Raw genomic sequence first — 22,093 nt, forward strand, 5'->3', positions numbered from 1 at the left:
CATTTTTCTCTTGTCACCGAGTTGAAAAATTATTATAAACCATCCTAAAAAAAACACACATCCTAAAAAAATAAGCTAAAACATTTTGAAAATATCCCTCTGGTGGCTGGCTGCAGTAAAGGTCCCTGTTCACTCCTTGTAAATGAATGGGACATAAAGCAAGCAAACAAACAAACAAAAAAAATGACTGCACTTCAAATATTTTTTCCCCCCAAAAAATGGGTTTTGGTCATTTTAGTTAGTTCCTATATCACACTGATGTAAGTGTTTGTTTTGTCTAATAAGTTTTGTTTTATTTAAGTTAAGTTATATAATGCCATAAAAACAGGGTGTGGCGTTTAGTGGTGGGCAAAGCGAGGCTTCGTGAAACACTGAAGCAGTCGAAGCAAATGTGTCGAGGCTTCGAAACATTTTGACACACGTCTCTACGGTGACACCTAGTGCTCATTTTCAAGTATTGCTCTGAAACAGCGTCGACAAAGAAACAATTAAGCGAATTGACGATTTATAACGTATGTTGTGTTAATCGATCCACCAAGTTATTTGGGGGAGTGGTTAGTGTTCTCGACTGGAATACTGTCTCATTGGGTTCGAATCCTGGGTGACGCAGTCATCTTGACAAAATTATAAAAAACAATTAAAATGTGTTTTTATTTTCGTGTAATGTGTTGAAACATCAGTCTGACATCTGAATGAACTCTTTGTGAATAAGTAAGTGTTATTTTGGTAATGAAAAATATACAATAAAGTACATCAAGCCACTTTTTTTTACATATAAAGATTTTTATTTAAAAATATTAATTGTTCTGCTGTTGATGGACTTAGCCTACTTCTTTTTTTTTACATATAATTTCTCCAACCCATGAAGTGAAGATGCGTGGGAGTTAGGTTGAGACAGATGTGCGATCGTGTGATTTGTTACCGACCTTGTCAATCAAACGCAGATTCGGCAGGTATGCCAAGTCTCGAAACACTTGTGACACGCCCTGATGCTTCGATCGCCTTAGTCACGTGACATGGGTGTTTCGAATCGCCTTAGTCACGTGACATGGGTGTTTCGAATCACGCTTCGGAGCAGTGTTTCGAAACATCTGCGCTTCGGGATCTCGACACCGTGTCGAAACCTTAGTTTCGTGTCAGCCATCCCTAGTGGCGTTATGATTGTGTGATTGGGTCTGAGGGAGTTTAGGGCGGGACTTTGATACTGTGGCTCTTCCTTACTCAGAGTCCAAAAGACGTCATCTGCACAAGATGACAGCAGATGTTATAGGAGTTCATGATTGGTGGAGTAAAGTCGGGGCTTAATTAAGCAACTGGGTTGGCAGTGTGAAGTTTGCAGGTGACAAAACTGGTGATTAGTGTTTTGGTAAATTGATATAATTAAAAAGGTTTAAAATGAATGACTGATGTCTTACCTGACATGCACCTTTTCCTCCCTCATTTAACAATCCAGCACACATCATATTCTTCGTGAATCCTCCTCCATAATTCTTATTACAGTCACTGTCACTCACAACTGGTATCATCACCTCCTGCAGTACATCAGGAAACTGGGTGGCTGTGACAGATCAGAGGACAATTTTATGGCTTTAAAAAAAACATTTCTAGGTAAACTGTTAAGGTTTACAGTGTTGTTTGTATTTGATTAATTATCAAAAGAATGTTCACTCACCCCCAGGTTGCAGCTTGCCCCATCCAGTGACCCAGCTCTCTGTACCTGTAACAAATGTACTGTTAACAGCAGCCAGACAGACCGGCCGAATGTAATCAGAGAAATTCACAGAGGAGGAGAGCTGGACCAGTGCTATGTCGTTGTCAAAAGGAGGACTGCCATAATTAGGATGGTTGATGATTCGACTCGCTCTCCTGGATGCCTCATTAAGGTTTGAGCCGGATTGGCTCCGACGACCGAAGTACATCACAGTGTCAGACTCATCATTCCTGTAAATAGAGAAAGTCTGCTTTAATCCCACTATTATCAATCTACAAATGCACCTTAAGCTTTATTTAAGCTTTAAACTTCATACCTCTGGAAGCAGTGAGCTGCAGATAAAACCCAGTCTTTAGTGATGAGAGTCCCTCCACAGTCATGGCCAATGCCGATGACATGAATGCTGACCTGCCACGGCCAAACACCTGCCATCGCATCCTCTCCTCCAACAATCCTGCCTCTGACAGGGACTCGACCACATACTGATGAGAGGAAGCAAAATTTCCTTCTTAAAGTGCCTCACAGAAGATTCACATTCAGACAGTTTTATGGCCATTATTACAACTTACCATCTAACTGGCAGAGGGAACCTGTGTGGACAGACAAAGACAAAATAAGCAGTCAATCATCTGGACAGAGCTGATAAACTGGGTTGTGTAGCTCACAATCACTTTTTTACCTGTTACATCAGCGCTGGTGCACATTTGTGTGAAAACAAGATCAAATTGTTCACCTGAATAATGTTGTTTCTGGATTTTAGCCAAAATACCCGTTAATTGATTTCAAATTCATGACATGAATAAAGTAACTAATCAGTTCAGTTTCACATGCATTATCTTTGTGAATTTGATACTTCTGGGTTGCTATAGTTTACATTTTAGTTTTAAAATAGTTATAAACATTTAGTGAGAGTTACTTAATATAAAATAATTATGTGCCTGTCTTGAGACCAAAATATTAAACAAATTAAAACACTCTTTTAGCTTCTTCAAAGTCACTCACCTGCATCCTTATTCTTGGCATCCTGGAATTTACATGAATTAAACTCATCCATCAAAATACATCAATTAAAGTGTTCCTATTATGGAATTTAGAAAATCACCTTTCATGCAGTATGTAATGTAGCTGTGTGTAAATGTAAAATGTCTGCAAAGTTGTAAAGCTGAAAGTGCATCATAAATAAAGTTATCGACATATACTTGCAAAGTTTCTCATAGTCAGTATGTTGTGGACCCATCAAAATAAGGTGTTAGAAGATATTAAACAGACAGTCTATTAATACTCTAATGATTGCTAGTTGACATGAAGTTGCAAAGTTACTTACTGTTAGAAGAATGTCTAAAGTGGACTGTAAAAATAAAGTGTTACCAATAATTGTTGTTGTAACGTCCTGTCAAGCATGCAAAATATGTAGTTTTGTGTGTTGTGTTGTGTTGTGTATAGTGTTACGTCCTGTGACGTATATTTTTCTTTAATGTGTTTCTGTGTTCTGTGGCCTGTAGCACGAAGCGAGATGAACAAACTCAGAGTTGCAGAGTAAGTTTTCAGTTGACAAAACCCGATAAAGCCAACCTGGTTTAGATCAGGTTCAGCGGGCTCACGAAGCTCGATACAAACATTACCTGACAACTCAAAGTTAGAAACCAGAGTTTGTGATTGAAAGTGTGACGTGTGCAGCAAACAGCCAATCACACGAAACGTGGACATCATTGGCAATTTGGATTCACTTCCAATATACAATATTCCAATATACACAGGCAGGAGTCAGGGAACAGGAAAACAAGGCAACACAAGATGACAAGACTAACATGAAATGGAGACTAGACTCAGTAAAGCAGCTATCACTAGGTGAGTGATAAATGCAGAACAATACTGGAGTTTAAACAGAAACACGGAATGGCTCGGTAAGGCAGCTAGCGCTTGAGGAGTGCTAAACGCAGATCAATACTCGGCAACTAGATCAGGATTTGAGGGTGTTTTATGTAGGGATGGCTGACGCAAAACTGACGTTGCGACACGGTGTCGAGATCCCGAAGCGCAGATGTTTCGAAACACTGCTCCAAAGCATGAATCGAAACACCCATGTCACGTGACTAAGGCGATCGAAGCATCGGGGCGTGTCACAAGTGTTTCGAGACGTGGCATACCTGCCGAATCTGCGTTTGATTGACAGGGTCGGTAACAAATCACACAATCGCACATCTGTCTCAACCTAACTCCCACAAAGTATAAAAGTGGAGTTAACGCATCTTCACTTCGTGGGTTTTTGTGAGAGGAGAGAGATTTTGCGATATAGTGATATTTATAGTGTAATTTGGTTATTTATATTTAGGCTACATTAAAAGTTATTATTAAGATATTGATAGATAGGCTATAGACATTGACAGATAATTAGGATAAATATACTGATACATTCATATAGGCATACATATACATTCAAATAAGTTAGAGATAGGATATCATAGGCTAGTTGATACATAGATTATTTCATATTGATAGATTACATAATAATGGAAGCTCCACGCAAGAGATGCCGTCCATCTGTGGTGTGGGAGCATTTCTATTTGGAAACACAAAATAAAGTGAGATGTATGTATTGTGATAGGCAGCTAGCCTACTGTAATAATACATCATCCATGATGCATCATCTGAGGAGCACTCATCCTGCCCTTTTGGGGGGTGCAGAGGATGGTAACATTGTCCCTGTACCTAGGCCTGCTATTGACACTGCTGGGCCATCTAAGCAAGGTATGCATTGTATGAAATCTAATTCAGATCACAAAGTGTTGAGACGCTGTGTAGAAAATCCATATTTTTAAATAGACTTAGGCCTATGTCAACCTAAGTCCTACAATTTAACATCCCAATCACAATTAACAATCATGTTCAAAATAGCTTCACTGAGAATATTTAAAAATAACACCTCAAAAACTTAGCCACTGTATTCAATATAGTTCTATATTAATAAATATATATATATATATATATATATATATATATGTATGTGTATATATATATATATATATATATGTGTGTGTGTGTGTGTGTGTACACACACTTCTTTGTTCAGGAAGGCTTCAAACTAATGAACCAACAGATTAGTCTTTATAGCTGTGGACTATTTCCATCTATATAGAAGAAGGTCTGCAGGCCAGATGTGGCAGGTACGAGTCATTCAGAGCCTTGGCATTGGCTACACTGCTGGACCCAAGATTCAAAATTGTGGCTTTTGGAAATCCTGCCAAAGGCCAGGGGGCTGAAAAGCACCTCACACTGGAGTGTGCTTCGTTGATGCGTTCAAACCCACCAACTCATGGTGAGCACTTTCAATCTTCATCTAATTTTATGGAGTTATATCATCTGTATAATTATGTAACTTCATATATGACATGAGTTTAGGCTTTGTAAGTAATTGCTATTTTCACTTTTTCAATCAGAGCCACAATGGTCAGCATCAGGTCCATCATCATCATCAACAACAGCAGCAGAAAGCCAGGACTGTTTGTGGGAACTTTTTGATAATCGTGTACGTGAATCCCACACAACACACAGTGCTACAGCTGATGCCACAGTGGAAGTAAAAAAGTACCTCACAGATGCATTTCTGCCCAGAATGGAAGATCCCCTAAAGTACTGGAAGGAGAGAGCAGTCATTTTTCCTAATCTGTACATTCTAGCTAAAAAGTATCTGTGCATGCCAGCGACAAGTGTCCCTTGTGAGAGGATTTTTTTTTTCAAAGGCTGGAGAAATTATATGTAAAAAAAAGAAGTAGGCTAAGTCCATCAACAGCAGAACAATTAATATTTTTAAATAAAAATCTTTATATGTAAAAAAAGTGGCTTGATGTACTTTATTGTATATTTTTCATTACCAAAATAACACTTACTTATTCATAAAGAGTTCATTCAGACGTCAGACATTGTTTCAACACATTACAAGAACAGAACAATAAAAACACACATTTTAATTGTTTTTTTTATAATTTTGTCAAGATGACTGCATCACCCAGGATTCGAACCCAAGGTGACAGCATTCCAGTCGAGCACACTAACCACTCCCCCAAATCACTTGGTGGACCAATTAACACAACATACGTTATAAATCGTCAATTCGCTGAACTGTTTCTTTGTCGACGCTGTTTCAGAGCAATACCTGAAAATGACCACTAGGTGTCACCGTAGAGACGGGTGTCGAAATGTTTCGAAGCCTCGACACATTTGCTTCGACAGCTTCAGTGTTTCACGAAGCCTCGCTCCGCCCACCACTAGTTTTATGTAGAGTATGTAATAGCTCTTAGGTGAGCGTGTGATTGGTGATAGCTGTGTGATCAGAGCATTCAGCTGTGTATGTGCGAGTATGTGTCATCAGTGCAATGGATGATGGGAAATGGAAAACCTCGATTTAGGTTTGACAAAACTGTTGCAATTAAGTCGTTTTGTCAACTAATAGTGTTAAACATTGACTGTTTGCTTTTTCAGAGTTCATTGATTATATAAAATTCAGTGGAGGTTGACTAAACTTTGAACTATCTGCATGTCTCATCCATGAGTAGGCCTATGCAATGATGGAGAACAAGCTTTTGGGGTGTTGAGACCCACAACCAAACTGACTGAGCAATTAACCTATAGTGAGCCCTTTTATTAAAATACCTGGAGGTAATACAAAAATAATAGAAAAATCCTCATATTCACTCAATTACCTGATCTAATTCACAACTTCAAATTCTCAATTACAATTACGTACAAATTAACTGTATTCAGTTGTGTTTTAGGCAATAAAACAGTCCAGTATAGTCAAATAGGCTACATTTCTATATTTCTATTTGTTTTAGTCGACGAAAAACTGATGACATTTAGTCTCTTTTTAGTAATGCAATTCTATTTAACCCAGTCAATATAGTATAAGCACCTAGTAGTATAGACGAAACCAAAATTTTCTTTTAGCCAAACCCATTTCAAACAAGGTTATCTTATTATATTATTGTTACCTTAGACTCAAGAATACATCCATTCCAGACACTCTGGAAGATGCTCTGATTTGAATTTACAACATTTATTTTACCAACCAAACGTTATAACATTTCGTTTCGTCTCGTTTTGGTCAACGAAAATGAAGAGACATTTTAACATAATTTTTATTTTGTAAACCACATTTTGTCTCGTTTTTATTCGTCAACAATATTGCATTATACATTTAATTATAGTCGTCACATGACCAGCATTTACGTTGCGTCTCATCTCGTTTTCGTCACGTGATAAAGGTTCGTTGACGACGATAGTCATAATTTTCATTGACGAAAGCAACACTAGTCGCAATTTAGATGTTTTTGAGATGGAAAAACGCAGTTTTACAGATGCTAGAAACATGGCTTTCAAATCAAAGATTGCTATCAAACAGCACACCTAGGTTCCTGACTGATGAAAAAGAATTGACAGAGCAGCCATCAAGTGTTAGATAATGTTCTAGGTTATTACATGTGGGGTTTTTAGGTCCGATAATTAATACCTCTGTTTTTTCAGAATTTAGCAGTAAAAAATTACTCGTCATCCAGTTTTTTATATCGACTATGCATTCTGTTAGTTTCTCAATTTGGAGTGTTTTCACCGGGCCGCGAAAGAAATATAGAGCTGAGTATCATCAGCATAACAGTGAAAGCTAACACCATGTCTCCTGATAATATCTCCCAAGGGTAACATATAAAGCGTGAAAAGTAACTGCCCTAGTACTGAGCCTTGAGGTACTCCATACTGCACTTGTGATTGATATGATACCTCTTCATTCACTGCTACAAACTGATGGCGGTCAGATAAGTACGATTTGAACCATGCTAAGGCACTTCCACTAATGCCAACAAAGTTTTCAAGTCTATTCAAAAGAATGTTGTGGTCGATAGTGTCGAATGCAGCGCTAAGATCCAGTAGAACTAATAAAGAGATACAACCACAATCAGATGATAGAAGCAGGTCATTTGTAACTCTAATGAGAGCAGTCTCAGTACTATGATACGATCTAAATCCTGACTGGAATTCCTCACAGATATCATTTTTCTCTAGGAAGGAATATAATTGTGAGGATACTACCTTTTCTAGTATCTTTGACAGAAAAGGGAGATTTGAGATCGGTCTGTAATTAACTAGATCTTTGGGGTCAAGTTATGGTTTTTAAATGAGAGGCTTAATAACAGCCAATTTGAAGGTTTTGGGAACATAACCTAATGACAATGATGAATTAATAATAGCCAAAAGAGGATCTATGACTTCTGGAAGCAGCTCTTTTAGTAGTTTAGATTGAATCGGGTCTAACATACATGTTGTTGGTTTGGATGATTTAACAAGTTTATACAATTCTTCCTCTCCTACAGTAGAGAATGAATGAAATTGTTCCTCAGGGGATCTATAGTGCGCTATCTGATGCGATACTGTAGCTGACGGCTGCAAGGATACAATTTTATCTCTGATAGTATCGATCTTGGAAGTGAAGTAGTTCATAAAGTCATTACTGCTATGCTCTTGGGAAATGCCAACACCTGTTGATGCTTTATTTTTCGTTAATTTAGTCACTGTATTGAATAAATACCGGGGGTTATGTTTGTTTTCTTCTAGAAGAGACGAAAAGTAATCAGATCTAGCAGTTTTTAATGCTTTTCTGTAAGATAGGGTACTTTCCCGCCAAGCTATACAAAATACCTCTAGTTTTGTTTTCCTCCAGCTGCGCTCCATTTTCCGGGCTGCTCTCTTTAGGGCGCGAGTGTGCTCATTATACCACGGTGTTGGACTCTTATCCTTAATCTTCCTTAAGCGTAAAGGAGCAACCGCATCTAAAGTGCTAGAAAAGAGAGAGTCCATAGTTCCTGTTACATCATCAAGTTGTTCTGAGCTATTGGATATACTGAGGAACTGAGATAAGTCAGGAAGATTATTTATAAAGCAGTCTTTTGTGGTAGAAGTGATGGTTCTACCATATTTGTAACAAGGAGTTGGCTTTACAGCTTTAGCTATATGGAATATACAGGAGACTAGATAATGATCTGAGATATCATCGCTCTGCTGCAAAATTTCAACGCCACTGACATCAATTCCATGTGACAGTATTAAATCTAGAGTATGATTTCGACAATGAGTAGGTCCTGACACGTGTTGTTTAACACCAATAGAGTTTAGAATGTCTATAAATGCTGATCCCAACGAATCTCTTTCATTATCAACATGGATATTAAAATCACCAACGATTAGGACTTTATCTGCAGTCAGGACTAACTCCGATAGAAAATCAACAAATTCTTTAATAAAGTCTGTATGGTGCCCTGGTGGCCTGTATACAGTAGCCAGTACAAACATCACAGGGGATTTATCATTAACACTTGTTTCTTTGGATAACGTTATATGAAGCACCATTACTACAAATTATACTTGAAACCCGACCTCTGAGAGATACTGAAAATATTTCTATAAATTGTAGCAACACCTCCCCCTTTACCTTTTGGATGCGGTTCATGTTTGTAACAGCAATCTTGGGGTGTAGACTCGTTTAAAATAATGTAATCATCTGGTTTTAGCCAGGTTTCTGTCAAACAAAGCACATCTAGTTTATGGTCAGTGAACATATCATTTACAAAAAGTGCTTTTGTAGAAAGGGATCTAATATTCAATAAGCCAAGTGTTATCATGTGTTTATCTGTATTATATATGTTTTTTATTTGTTGAACATCAATTAAATTGTTACTATTACTTTGGTTTGGATGTTTTCTGTATTTTCTAGTTCGGGGAACAGACACAGTCTCTATAGAGTGATATCTAGGTGAAAAAGTTTCTATGTGCTGAGAGTTAACTGACTTCTGTGACGTGAGGCGGCTAGCAGACGGTCGGTTTAGCCAGTCTGTCTGCTTCCTGACCTGGGCTCCAGTTAGTCAAATACGAACTCTAAGACTATGTGCCATATTTCTAGAGAGAAGAGCGGCACCACCCCAGGAGGGATGAACACCATCTCTTTTCAACAGGTCAGGTCTGCCCCAAAAATTCTTCCAATTGTCTATAAAGCCTATGTTATTTTGCGGGCACCACTTAGACATCCAGCCATTAAGTGACGACAGTCTGCTATGAATCTCATCACCCCGGTAAGCAGGGAGCGGACCAGAGCATATTACAGTGTCTGACATCGTACTTGCAAGTTCACACACCTCTTTAACATTATTTTTGGTGATCTCCGACTGGCGAAGTCGAACATCATTTGCGCCGACGTGGATAACAATCTTACTGAATTTACGTTTAGCATTAGTCAGCACTTTTAAATTTGCCAAGATGTCAGGCGCTCTGGCTCCTGGTAAACAATGGACTATGGTGGCTGGTGTCTCTATTTTCACGTTCCGTACAATAGAATCGCCAATAACTAGAGCACTTTCATCAGGTTTCTCAGTGGGTGCGTCACCGAGTGGGGAGAACCTGTTTGATGTTTTGATCGGGAACAGAAGAGTGGTGTTTTGACCCGCAACTAGGCCGCCTCACTGTCACCCAGTTGCCCTGCTGCACGGGCTCAACCGAAACCAAACAATGTACAGGACTCCCTGAGCTAGTCGCATCCAAAGCAGTATCTACAGCCCTCACATTCTTACTGTCCTCAACTAAAGTTTGGATACTAAACTTCTCTGTTAGCCTAACTATTTCCCTGCATTTATCACATGTGAATCCCTCGCTGCTGACAGAGACAGATAAACTATACATGTGGCAAACAGTGCAAACAACAATAGCAGGAGACGAAGCCATTACTCACCGTGATTGATGAATGATACCAACTTAACTTACCACTTACCACTGTTGTTTGATGAACTCGTGAAAAACGGAGCGAGAGAGAAATGAAAATGGAGCGAGAGAAAAAGAAAACAATAATAGGAGTGAATAGAAACGCAAATGGAACCGCAAGTGACAAGAGCAGTTTTAAAAGCGAATGATCAAATTAGTTAGATTAGTCTGAAAGATAACACCAGAAATATGGTGGGAATTAAGTTATATATTATCACTTTAGACAACAGGGAGTGAATGTAAGGTAGAGATTCAATAAAAAGCGAAGCTATATGGAGCTACAATCGCAAACCTCTCAGCAGCACAACAAACAGGAACAGACTGAAGCAATCGATAACAGATGACTGTATTTACATGGACAACTGTATTTACCTTGGCATAGTTGAATAATAAGAGTTCTGTACATGGAAATTACATACAGTGAGACATGGTTAGCTTCTTGCTAGCTGTAGCCTGTTACAGTACATAAGATTTCACTTACCACATAAACAGAGTAAGGAGAGATGACTGAGGATGATGGCGAAAGATTTACAGATCCTGAGCACCACTGACAAGCATCTGATCTTGTAAAATGTGTGGTAAGTACTGCCACTCCATAGTATAAACAGAGTTCGTGCGATCGCGAATCTCAAAAGCAAAGGTGAAAGTAAAAGTCCATCGTGCATTTGAAAGCAGTTTCAGTGACCCACATATTAATAGCGGCTCCCTGATGCCCGCATTTTATAACAGTATAATTACCCAACGATATAACTGCGAGAGAAAGTATTGAAATATATTTTCCTCCCTGTGTTTGCATCCTGTGAGCTACTGAAATGAGCCGCACTGTGAAACAGCCAATCAGAGCAGAGCTCATTATTATTCATGAGTCTTCCAAAATAAGCCAATAACAGACAGTTTCATTCTAGGGAGAAATCCTAGGGTTGTAAATGCACATGTAAAACTGTTTCTGGAGAATTTTTGCCCTTACCTAAGCCACATACCTTCTATGTAGATATCAGAGAACAATTTAAAATACTGCATCAATGCATTCTATGGCACCTTTAAAGTATTTGTCCATGGTCTTTAGATCCAAAGTTTTTTTTTTTTTTTTTTTGGTTCATCTTAGGTCAGACAAAAAGTTTAAGGCAAATATTGTTAGATCCAAAGGTTTTTACATTAGTTGTCAAGGGTGTTTACAAAGGTTCTTAATAATTAAATGGCTTGTCAGTTAATAAACAGTTGAAACAAACATTATTAAATGTACTTTTAATATTGTCATGTTGTAGGCTTTTTGTAAGATATTACCGGCTATGTAGAGAAGTGTGACTCCAGCAGCACTCAAAGCACTGTTGAACTTCATTCTTTTGTTCTGCTCTGTGATCTGACTGCTGTTTCTCCACTGTCAGAAAGCAAGTACAACTGCATTTATCAAGAGTTCCCTGTCTCCACCCCACCACTACGTTCATCTCTGACTCATATTTTTTTTCAGAAAAAAAAGCTTCCTGAGCTTTTCATAGGTGACTTTTGTGGATGTGGGTGGGACATGTCATCACCACCTTTTACTAAAGTTGATTTTGTCCCCACAACTTTTTAAAATAAAAATAATAAAAATAAATCTCCAATCCATCATTCTTCATAATTTAATTCACACCTGCATCATGAAATACACACAAGGCATGCACATTTAATCCCCCATCCTTCTACATGTTTAGCGCCAGTATACGGAAATGAATTGTGGATTAAATATATTTTAAAAAATGTCTGTGAATGTTACATTTCTAGAAACTGGTATTTTTCTTGCTATGTTTGTTTATGTTTTTTTTTTCTTTAATTGTCTATGAATCTAAGATTTAGTACGGTCTGTTTTTGTTTATTTTTTATTAAAAAAATAGTTTAATGAATAGCAACATCCGCTAAATGCTTGAAGTAGTGAAACTGTTTAAAATTCACTTGTTCGCTTAATTTTGATTTTGTGATAAAAGAACACTGACTAATATGATATCTATCTTTAAACATCATGCTATGCACTGATGTTGTATTGCACTGCTTATGAAATTGATGGTCTTATCAGAGAAAAGATCTGCATGTGATTTCATTATTCTAACCTACTTACATAGGCACCTGTATATGGCCACAGTGTGAGATGTACAGTAAACACTATTAATACTTCCAATAGCAGAACAGTCAATGATCTTTTAAGATTTGTCTGTTAACAGCATTTCAGGCCTGGAGGTACATAACTGAAAATGACTACATTATGTCCCTTTCACAAGAATATTAGACTGGGAGGAATTTTCACATGAAGTGGACGATCCCTGGTTTCCTCAGTCACACAACAGGTAAAACCAGACGACTTTCTGCAGTTTCCAGTGAGTCATTATATTAGGGAAATTACACACTCTTGTCAAATCAAGGTGAAAACAAGGAGGATCATTTTTAGCATTTATTTGCTGACAACTGGTCCAAATAACGAAAAAAGAGTGTTTCCAGACCTCAAATAACACAAAAAAATATAATAATAATGGTAACACTTTACAATAAGGTGTCATTTATTAACATTAGTTAATGTATTAACTAACATGAACGAACAATGATCAACACATTTATTATAGTATTTATGAATCTTTGTTAATGTTAGTTAATAAGCGAGATTAGCAGCCATTTTATGCTGACTTTCATATGTTTACGTGAAAATGTAGTGCAAAACCTATTCTTTGTTATGGCTGTGAGGAAGGAAATGGGTCTGGGGCTTTTAGCCTAAGACGTATGGGTGACAAGAAAATCCATAGGGCGATATTGGGCTAAGAGCCAGACGAGCTGAGGACGGGGGAGATGTATGTTTGTGACTTGAAGGGTGATCTAAGGCCTAAATATAAGGAGAAATGGGCTTCAAACTCATGATATAGTAGAATGTTATTTACTTCCTCATCATGTATGGAAAAACACAGCTGCGGAGAGTTTTTGTGATCTTGTAACCTTGAGTGCCTCGAGTGTGGATAGAAGGTGGAGGAGCACCTCCCCGTTTGTCGCACTCTGCAGAAACCTGTGTGTCTGTATGACTGTTTACCTTCTTTGCAAAGAATAAAACCTTTTTAAAGACTAAGAGTGAGTTTGTCTCTTATGGTGGCGAGAGTTAGCTAAAATTGCCTCAACAGCGGAGATAACTTTATCTCAAAATTTCCCTTCTCAAGTCTCCAAACACCGTTGTCGTGCAAATGAACGGCCAAAACGCATTAAAGGGTTTCTGTTTTCAGTTATAATGTCGTGTAAGCGGCCCCTAAAGTTAATAACTAATGATTTTTACAACAGAAATGAAAAAAACTAAAAAAAAAAAAACTAACTTTAGCTGGATAATAACTTTTTGTTGCTGTAGAGGCCAAAACAATATCTGTCCTTTGACTTTCCTATTTTCACTGTAAAGCTGCTTTGAAACAATCTGTATTGTAAAAGCTCTACATAAATGAAGGTGACTTGACTTGACTTGACTACTGAACCACAGCCAAGCAAAGGAGCAGCTCATTATAATAACCACAGCCAATTATGTTTGATGCAAACAAGTCTTTGGGAAAATGGGAAGGCACTTCCTCGTACCCTTATATCTATTGAATGATATATATATATATTTTTTAATAATCTAAGATGTAGGCTACATTTAAATCATTACCTTTGACAGGCAAAAGGTTTACAACTCTAAAGTATTTTGTTTAAAAGTATATATTTTTGTAATTTTATAATTCAGCCTAATTGATTGATTGTGTGTGTACAGGTTTAATTTTTTTAAGTTTTAATTGTGGGGACCAAATATTCAGATAAGGAGCAAATAAGGAGTAAAACCTGAATTTTTGACATTTTAAGACTGAGACTTCTGGCCCACAGTCGGGCTGAATGTGGCTAAATGTGCCGTTTCTCAACCAGAATCGGGCCAGATCCACAGATCCAAAACCAAGCCAAATCTGGCAACCATTACTGGGCCAGGCCGGACCTGGCTCAATTCTGGCAAGCCGCTGCCAGCACACAGCCGAGTGAGCCGACACTCAGCCGCATTCGGCCTGATTCCGCTGGCTACCTGGGATGCTGGTGACCAGCATCACCAGCAAGACCAGGCTGGTAGACCAGCATCACCAGCAAGACCAGGCTGGTAGACCAGCATCACCAGCAAGACCAGTAGACCAGCATCACCAGCAAGACCAGGCTGGTAGACCAGCATCACCAGCAAGACCATGCTGGCTGACCAGCATCACCAGCAAGACCAGTAGACCAGCATCACCAGCAAGACCATGCTGGTTGACCAGCATCACCAGCAAGACCAGTAGACCAGCATCACCAGCAAGACCATGCTGGTTGACCAGCATCACCAGCAAGACCATGCTGGTTGACCAGCATCACCAGCAAGACCATGCTGGTTGACCAGCATCACCAGCAAGACCAGTAGACCAGCATCACCAGCAAGACCAGGCTGGTAGACCAGCATCACCAGCAAGACCATGCTGGCTGACCAGCATCACCAGCAAGACCAGTAGACCAGCATCACCAGCAAGACCATGCTGGTTGACCAGCATCACCAGCAAGACCAGTAGACCAGCATCACCAGCAAGACCAGTAGACCAGCATCACCAGCAAGACCATGCTGGTTGACCAGCACCAAACCAGCATATACCAGCATAGACCAGCATAAACCAGCATGGGAATTATGCTGGTCTATGCTGGTTTTTCCAGCAGGGCTAATGAATATGTATGAGTATGTATAAGAGCAGCGGGACTAGTTGAACTCCAATGCCATTGTAGAAGTTGCAGCAGAGGAATTCTCCCGTAGTGTCCTGTCAGTTGATCACTGTCTTCAGTTTTCAAACTTGAAACTAAGGTATGTTATGTTTTTCCTATGCTATACAAGCACAGTGAAAACTATGGTAATGTAAGACTTTATTTTCAGTTTGGAATAAACCTGCTATTGAGTTCATCCTACATGGAAGTACAAGTTGATAGGATTTTGTTCAGTACTATATATTTGCCAAATGTTTTTTTTTTTAAGCCATGAATTTTGGAGACCTCCTTTCATACGCTCGCATTGGGTACACACACTGGGCGGTGTACACTGGGAAGAATGAAAAGGGAGAAAATACGGTTGTCGAGTTTACAGGTACAGTGATTCTATGTAGAAACTTCAAATCATGGTTTCCTATCTCTGACTAGCTTTTGTCTTCCTAAAAGTGCTTCTTAAATACTTTTTAAAAACTTTACAAGAACACTGATACACTGATACATCTATGTTTCAGCTACTGCTTTATGCAGTAAAGGATTAAAAACCACAGGTATAGTTGATATTTGACAGACCTAGAATGGGGAGGGTATAGTGGGTTCAGCCACTATAGAGCTTTCAAAAGCATTGTTTTACATGTGAATCGCATGCATAATTGTATTCATGGTTTGTATGCGCGATGCAATGTGAATATGAAACTAATGTTAATTATCGAACATCAACTTGTTATTTTAACCTTTTCAGTGGTGAGTTTAAAATATTCCAGCGGTCCCCCCAGAGTGAGTTTTTTTTAGGCGACCGTTATTTTAGAACGTTTCCCCTTAATGTTTCCATGGCGACGCGTCATGATTGTCACGTGACACACCGCGGCCACAATAACACTGTATGACAGATGGATCGCTTTTATTTCCTTTTTCCTTTTTTATTCAAAATATTCATAAACTTGATTACCATATAATCAACTATCTGATATTCCGATTCACAAATATGTGCAAATGAGTGTGTTTTATCGTTTAAAAACAGTTCTAAATGATCTTGATCGTGATCTGTAATGTGATATGGGCGCCGCCATGTTTGTTCGCGCTGCAGTTCAGAGAGTCCTGTCAGTCAGATTTACATCACGTAAATTCATCAATTTCTCGCGAAATACATGCAAGTAAGTGGCGGGTGAGATGGGTGAAGAATAGAGTGAACATTATAGTTACTTACACTATGTGTATTTGATATTAATAAAACACGTCTGAAAATTATATTTGAATGGATTGTTATTGCTGCTTCCATAAACATCTGAGTGTATTTTACGAACTCTAAATGTATTGTTTTACTAGTACTTATGTGTATTTAAATGTCTAAAGCATAAAATAAACATTATGTGGTTAAAAACACCGCATAGATGCGATTATATGACAAGTGCAGCTGCATCTCAGCGTCAGTCAACGCGCGAAAATGCAGTTTAAATTTGGCAGTTATGCGACTTCACCGAAAGTTCTAAATCCCATATGTGGGACCGTACCGCTCAAAAGGTTAACTGCAACGGTGATCAGTATTCTTTTCTTTTATCACCTAAACGTTCCTGTCTCAAAGCACTACTTCTATCACCCACGTCCTCGTTCCTATTGTCATAGGCACGACAAAATGTAAATGCACTGCACTGCACCACTGCAATGTATAAAACTACATAATGAAGAATTAAACAATAGTACCTAGCAACATATTTTGAACATGAGTACATATTCTGAAGTGTGTATTACAGTAACATGCATTTTATTAAGGATTTAATATGCATTTAAACAATAAGACATGTGTTTCATAGTCTGTTGTGTAATAGTTCTTAAACATTCTGGTATCGAGTTAACTGTTTACAGTATACTGTGCAGGATGTGCTTGTCTCTTGTATATTTTGATTATTATCCAGACATGGTCAGGTGACTTTTAATTGTTATTTATATCGCATTATTATTTTTACATACAATTACCCAGTTGGGTTTTTACTGGATCAATCTAGGTATGGGGGAAACAGTTCAAAACAGCTTTGATAGTTAAATATTTCCTTCAGGTGAAAAGGGACCAAACAGTAAAGCAGGAGCCACTGTGAAGGAAGGTCCGCTCAAGGAGAATTTCACAGTCAAAAATCAATGGCATGAGGAAACACCAAAATCTGAAGCAGAGATGAGAGCAAATGTTGAGAAGGTTTTGCGTGATGGCGCCGGAAAATACGGAATACTCGACAACAACTGTGAGCACCTAGCCACATTTATTCGCTACGGGAAAGCCCAATCACTACAGGTACATTTAAAATCGTATTCTATATAACTCTGATTACAAACATGATGCAGGCCTGAAATTACCACAATACTGTGTAATAAGGTACCCTGCACATCAGCTTCTAATTGCCTTATATTGGTCTTTTCTCTTTTATGCAGGCAAATCGCGTTCTCAATACGGCATCAGACTTTAACAACGAAATTGCAGATAACTTCGGTGCATCTGCCTTTGGTTCGTCCAATATGAAATTTTAATTATTTCTTCAATCTGCATTCCCCCTCCACTGCACTCACATGTTATTTGATTTGTAGTGAATGTTTTTTTTTTTTCAATCATATTAAAGTTGATTTGGCTCCATGTGTCTTGATTGTACAAAAATATCTTCAATTTAACAAGATTCATGTAACTTTTAGAACAGGTTTTTTTATGTCACTTTGAGAGGAGTTTTAAAGCAGCCAGTGGGATAATTAAAAATTTACTTCTTTTAAATAACCAATTCGCTACTTCCCTACACGCCGGCTCAGTGCACATCTCATCAGGGAGACGTGAACCTCTCCCCATGGCTCCGCTCCAGATCCCACCGCAGAAGCAGAATTAACAAGTTACTTTCCCGTTGCCAAACCTAAATGTACCATTACACATTGTTATATATATATATATATATATATATATATATATATATAATTTATTTATTTATTTTTTATTTTCTTTTACAAATCAAGGGATAACAATACAAATGTCCATGTTTTTTTGTTTTTTTACAGAGAAGGAATGCAATCCTTCACATTGGCCTAAAGCCAAACACAACAATCTCAATGCAAAAGTAAATCATTCAGAGCTTTTATTAAATGCACAGAAACTCTCTGATTCTTCCATCCAGATTGGGGTATTCTCTGCTTTTATTGTTATTTTATTTCTTATGCATTCCATTTTTATTCTTATGTATTTGTTTCCTTTTCATGTAGAGCACTTTGAATTACCATTGTGTATGAAATGTGCTAAATAAATAGACTTGCCTTGCCTTGTCTTACATTCTTTGTGGGAAAGGTAACGAAAAAAGTAGAAGAGGAGACAACACCAACATAAATTATTAGCCTTTCAAATGACACATGATGACCATTACTAAAAATTAACACTATTTTACTGTGTTAAAATAACCTGTATTATTAAAAATATAGTTTCCTGTCAAATTAATTCCATTTAGTTTTGTACTAGATCTTCACAGGGTACTTGCAGAGTTGTTAAAATAAAATTGAAATGAAACAGGCTGGGGCACACATTCGACAAGCCCTAAATATAGCTAGTCAGCAAAACAGGGTAACTGCAAGTTAAAAATAGATATGTTTTATACAATCGATACGTTATTCGTTTTTGTACAGCACTTTGGTCAGCCTTGGTATCTTGTATTGTTTGCTATAAAATTAACTGGCTGTTAAAAGTATTAAACTGAAAGAAGATTATACTGTTGTGTTTCAGTGATTAAACCAAATGTTGTCATTACATATTACACTAATCTTGTGTTTGAAACAGAGATTATGTGGACTGAAAATAAGTGCAACTGAATAAAAGCATTACATCAGGTTTTGAACGAATGACAAGCTGTGTTACAAGTGTGATCAGTTTGGATTTTTGTACTAAGAGTTTTGAAAAAGTACACCTTACTTGTGAAATTAGTACCAAAGCGAGCAACAAAAACTGTAAGTTCCTCAGCGTTCACATCACTGAGGATTTCACATGGTCCGCTCACACAGATGCAGTGCTGAAGAAGACACATCTACGCCTCTTCTTCCTGAGACGGCTGAGGAAGTTTGGAATGAGCCCCAGCATTCTCAGATCATTCTACATCTACACCTCTCTCTGCTGCCCTCAGGAAGACGTCTCCGCAGAATCCGATCGCACACTAGCCGACTGAGGGATAGCTTTTTCCCTCAGACTATCAGGCTAATGAACAGTCAGAACTAATACACCCTACAGCATACTCCCACTGTATGGTATGCAACGCACTGCACTTTAATTCTTTTTTTTTTTTTTTTTTTTTATTCTGCAAGTAAAGAATGTGACAATATTTACATGTGCCAAAATGTAGAAACACTAGGACAAACAAACATACATACTGATGGCCAACATTACAAGTCCCTTCTGATTAACTCCTGTATTTGCATTCATGTCTGTGAGCATGTGTGTGTGTGTGTGTGTGTGTGTGTGTGCGTGCGTGCATGCGTGTTTGTCATTGTGTCTAGGGTTGGGGAAGGAAGTATACAACTGAAATAGTATCATAATAGATTGATAACAGATATAAGTAGTGTAAAATAAAAAAAAATAAAAATAAAGACAGATGATAATAATAATAATAATATAGACAACAAATGTTATTAGCAACAATAACCATAATAATATTAACGATAATGATAATGATGATAATAATAATAATAATGATCATCATCATCATCATAAATCATCAAAACTGGGAAAGGGTGAAGGACAATGAAGAGGGCAAGTAAAAATAATAATATTAGTATCGAATTATAAATGAATAAATGTTTAATAATTGTTGGGGGTCACCAGCGTCACGCCCCAACGGTGGTGCCAGGGAAGGATGCTGCTGGGCAACAGGGCCCCCCCCATCTCCCCAAACATCAGCCATCCCCAGCCCCTACCTACATGCCACACTTATATGTCTATTTATTTATTATCTAATTAATTATGTTTTTAATGTGTAGATGTGTATATGTCTCAGCTAGTTTATGATGCATTAAAAAAAAAGAGAGACTTGTAGTACTGCACTTTAACTCTAACACAGTTCAAACTGGACTACACATACACTAATACAACAATCTATCTGCTACCACTGGATACCATCCAATGCACATCCATGACATTTGCATATCCAGCTTATGTATAATCTGCTGCACCTTTGCATATTATTGTTTGTATATGTATGTGTACATAATGTAGAATGTGTACATGTACGGTGTATAATGTGTATTGATAACTGTAAGTATGTATGTCTAATAGTACACGGTGTGTACTGAGTATATGTATGTGTAATTGCACATTGTCATCTGTATAAGTCTGTAAGTATGTAAATGGTACTGTCTATATGTAAATTGTTTCTGCATTGTCTGGAGCACGCTCTCAAGAATTTCACTCACCAAGGCACTTGTGCTGTGGTGATGTGACAATAAAAGTGATTTAATTTAATTTTATTTTTTGAAACGCTCTTGTTCAAGACCGAGACGGCAGAAAGCGTATCATGTTTGTTTTCTTTATTTTATAAAAACGTTTTCTTGATATTGTGAGAGCACCTTCACAGTTCCGAATGGTGTATAACTCTTACCTTTACGAGCAAAAATGACAGCATATTGTAAGTTGTTTACACTGAAAAAAAATGCAAGTGATCGCGCTGGCGCCATGTCCTGCAAATCGCACTTTAGCTTCCACTCTCTGCACAAACGGTTGGATATGCGTCTAACAGCGCACATTTATCTAGGTTTAACATTTAAACTAACATTGTTATATGCTTGAACTGTTTTATATCTATAGATTTTATTTAGGCAAGTCGTGATGATTTGAGAAGGCAAAATTGATCAAACTATGATCAACTCATTGTCTGCCGCTGGCCGCTTGGTCGTTACTTTAAAAAATAAAAATGTATATTTAAAGAACAAAAAATGCTCCAAACGTTTTTCTAAATTAACTTCATAAAAACACGAAACAAAATATAATCACTTTGCCATTACATACAAAACTGAATTATTTTAATAGCCAAAAGAGTATAAGCTGTTTAGGGAGAAGGGGGGCGGGGATGGGCTCGGGCCGAGAATTCTGATAAGCTGTCGAACAAGGGCCAGGCTAGGGCCTGTGCATCTCGGTTCAGGGCCAGCCTAGGGCCTATATTTCAGGCCTGTGCAGGGCTCTAGTGTGTAGTGCTGCTTACACTATTTTTTTTAAATACGTCGATAATGCTGCCATTCATATACTTTTCATGATAGCCAACATTTCAGCCCGGCATGTAATGCAGCTTGCGGTCACTAAATGTGTATGGGTTGATAATGTAAAACTCCGGACAAGTTTTCTTGTGCGCACCCGTTTTTAACGCATTTAGACTGTTGTACAGTCTGACATTTAATGACAACTGAGATCCCACAGTGTGACATGATCATCATGTTCATACAGTCTGACAAGTAACAATCGTAAGGACTATTAGAAATCGATACAGTGTGTGATTAATATCACATTTAAACTAGGGGTCTGTTATGGACGGACTCGGACACAAAGATGATAGGTGAGTATGAGGTGATTTATTGAAACCGGTTAAGCACACAGGTGAATTGAAAGGTCTTGAGAGGTGAGTAGATATCTTGGAAACGGCAATTCCGATGGGGATGACAAGGTGATGATACTTCTTTTCTTCTTCTAGGAATACAGGTAGACGAGACAGGTTGGATCCAGGGAGTGACACACACACTTCGTGCTGGGACTTCTGCAGAGAGAGAGAGGGCAACACAAGGAGGAGGAACACAGGAGGTAAGTTTATACAATGTAAGCGGTCTGAGAATATTGGAAGGATATAGTTCTCTTCGTTG

General features: G+C 38.0%; 3 protein-coding genes across 5 annotated transcripts in view; 2 read left to right on the plus strand and 1 right to left on the minus strand.

The window, feature by feature from the left end:
- The window catches only part of LOC131537678 (phospholipase A and acyltransferase 4-like), a 21,428-nt gene extending 19,638 nt beyond the window's left edge, over positions 1 to 1,790 (plus strand). Inside the window, exon 6 of the mRNA XM_058771270.1 lies at positions 1,679 to 1,790. The gene's annotated coding sequence lies outside the window, so the exon portion shown is untranslated. The remainder of the gene's footprint in view (positions 1 to 1,678) is intronic.
- The window catches only part of LOC131537677 (chymotrypsinogen B2-like), a 22,383-nt gene extending 2,259 nt beyond the window's left edge, over positions 1 to 20,124 (minus strand). The window contains exons 1-6 of one of the 3 annotated variants that reach the window (XM_058771267.1): positions 13,502 to 14,067; positions 10,989 to 13,462; positions 2,281 to 2,301; positions 2,028 to 2,193; positions 1,673 to 1,941; positions 1,416 to 1,558 (exon numbers count right to left, since the gene is read on the minus strand). In XM_058771267.1, coding sequence (XP_058627250.1) covers positions 1,416 to 1,558; positions 1,673 to 1,941; positions 2,028 to 2,193; positions 2,281 to 2,301; positions 10,989 to 11,172 — 783 coding nt within the window. In that variant the 5' untranslated portion in view covers positions 11,173 to 13,462; positions 13,502 to 14,067. Of the gene's footprint in view, positions 1 to 1,415; positions 1,559 to 1,672; positions 1,942 to 2,027; positions 2,194 to 2,280; positions 2,302 to 10,988; positions 14,068 to 19,621 lie in introns of those variants that run through there. The other 2 variants (XM_058771269.1, XM_058771266.1) reach the window with 2 other exon arrangements.
- On the plus strand, positions 15,212 to 19,139 carry LOC131537679 (phospholipase A and acyltransferase 1-like). Its single transcript, XM_058771271.1, has 3 exons — positions 15,212 to 15,623; positions 17,299 to 17,528; positions 17,666 to 19,139. Exons 1-3 carry the CDS (start codon positions 15,518 to 15,520, stop codon positions 17,759 to 17,761), a joined length of 432 nt encoding a protein of 143 aa, XP_058627254.1. The 5' UTR covers positions 15,212 to 15,517; the 3' UTR covers positions 17,762 to 19,139.
- Positions 20,125 to 22,093: the final 1,969 nt, after the last annotated feature.

This window comes from Onychostoma macrolepis, chromosome 03 (assembly GCF_012432095.1).
Source record: "Onychostoma macrolepis isolate SWU-2019 chromosome 03, ASM1243209v1, whole genome shotgun sequence".
Classification (NCBI taxonomy): domain Eukaryota; kingdom Metazoa; phylum Chordata; class Actinopteri; order Cypriniformes; family Cyprinidae; genus Onychostoma; species Onychostoma macrolepis.

Bases quoted from the DNA above. Each gene is read 5' to 3' on its own strand.
- LOC131537679 (XM_058771271.1), top strand. From the start codon at position 15,518: ATGAATTTTGGAGACCTCCTTTCATACGCTCGCATTGGGTACACACAC. The intron at 15,624-17,298 runs GTACAGTGATTC...TATTTCCTTCAG, and splicing joins TACGGTTGTCGAGTTTACAG to GTGAAAAGGGACCAAACAGT. The intron at 17,529-17,665 runs GTACATTTAAAA...TCTTTTATGCAG, and splicing joins GGAAAGCCCAATCACTACAG to GCAAATCGCGTTCTCAATAC.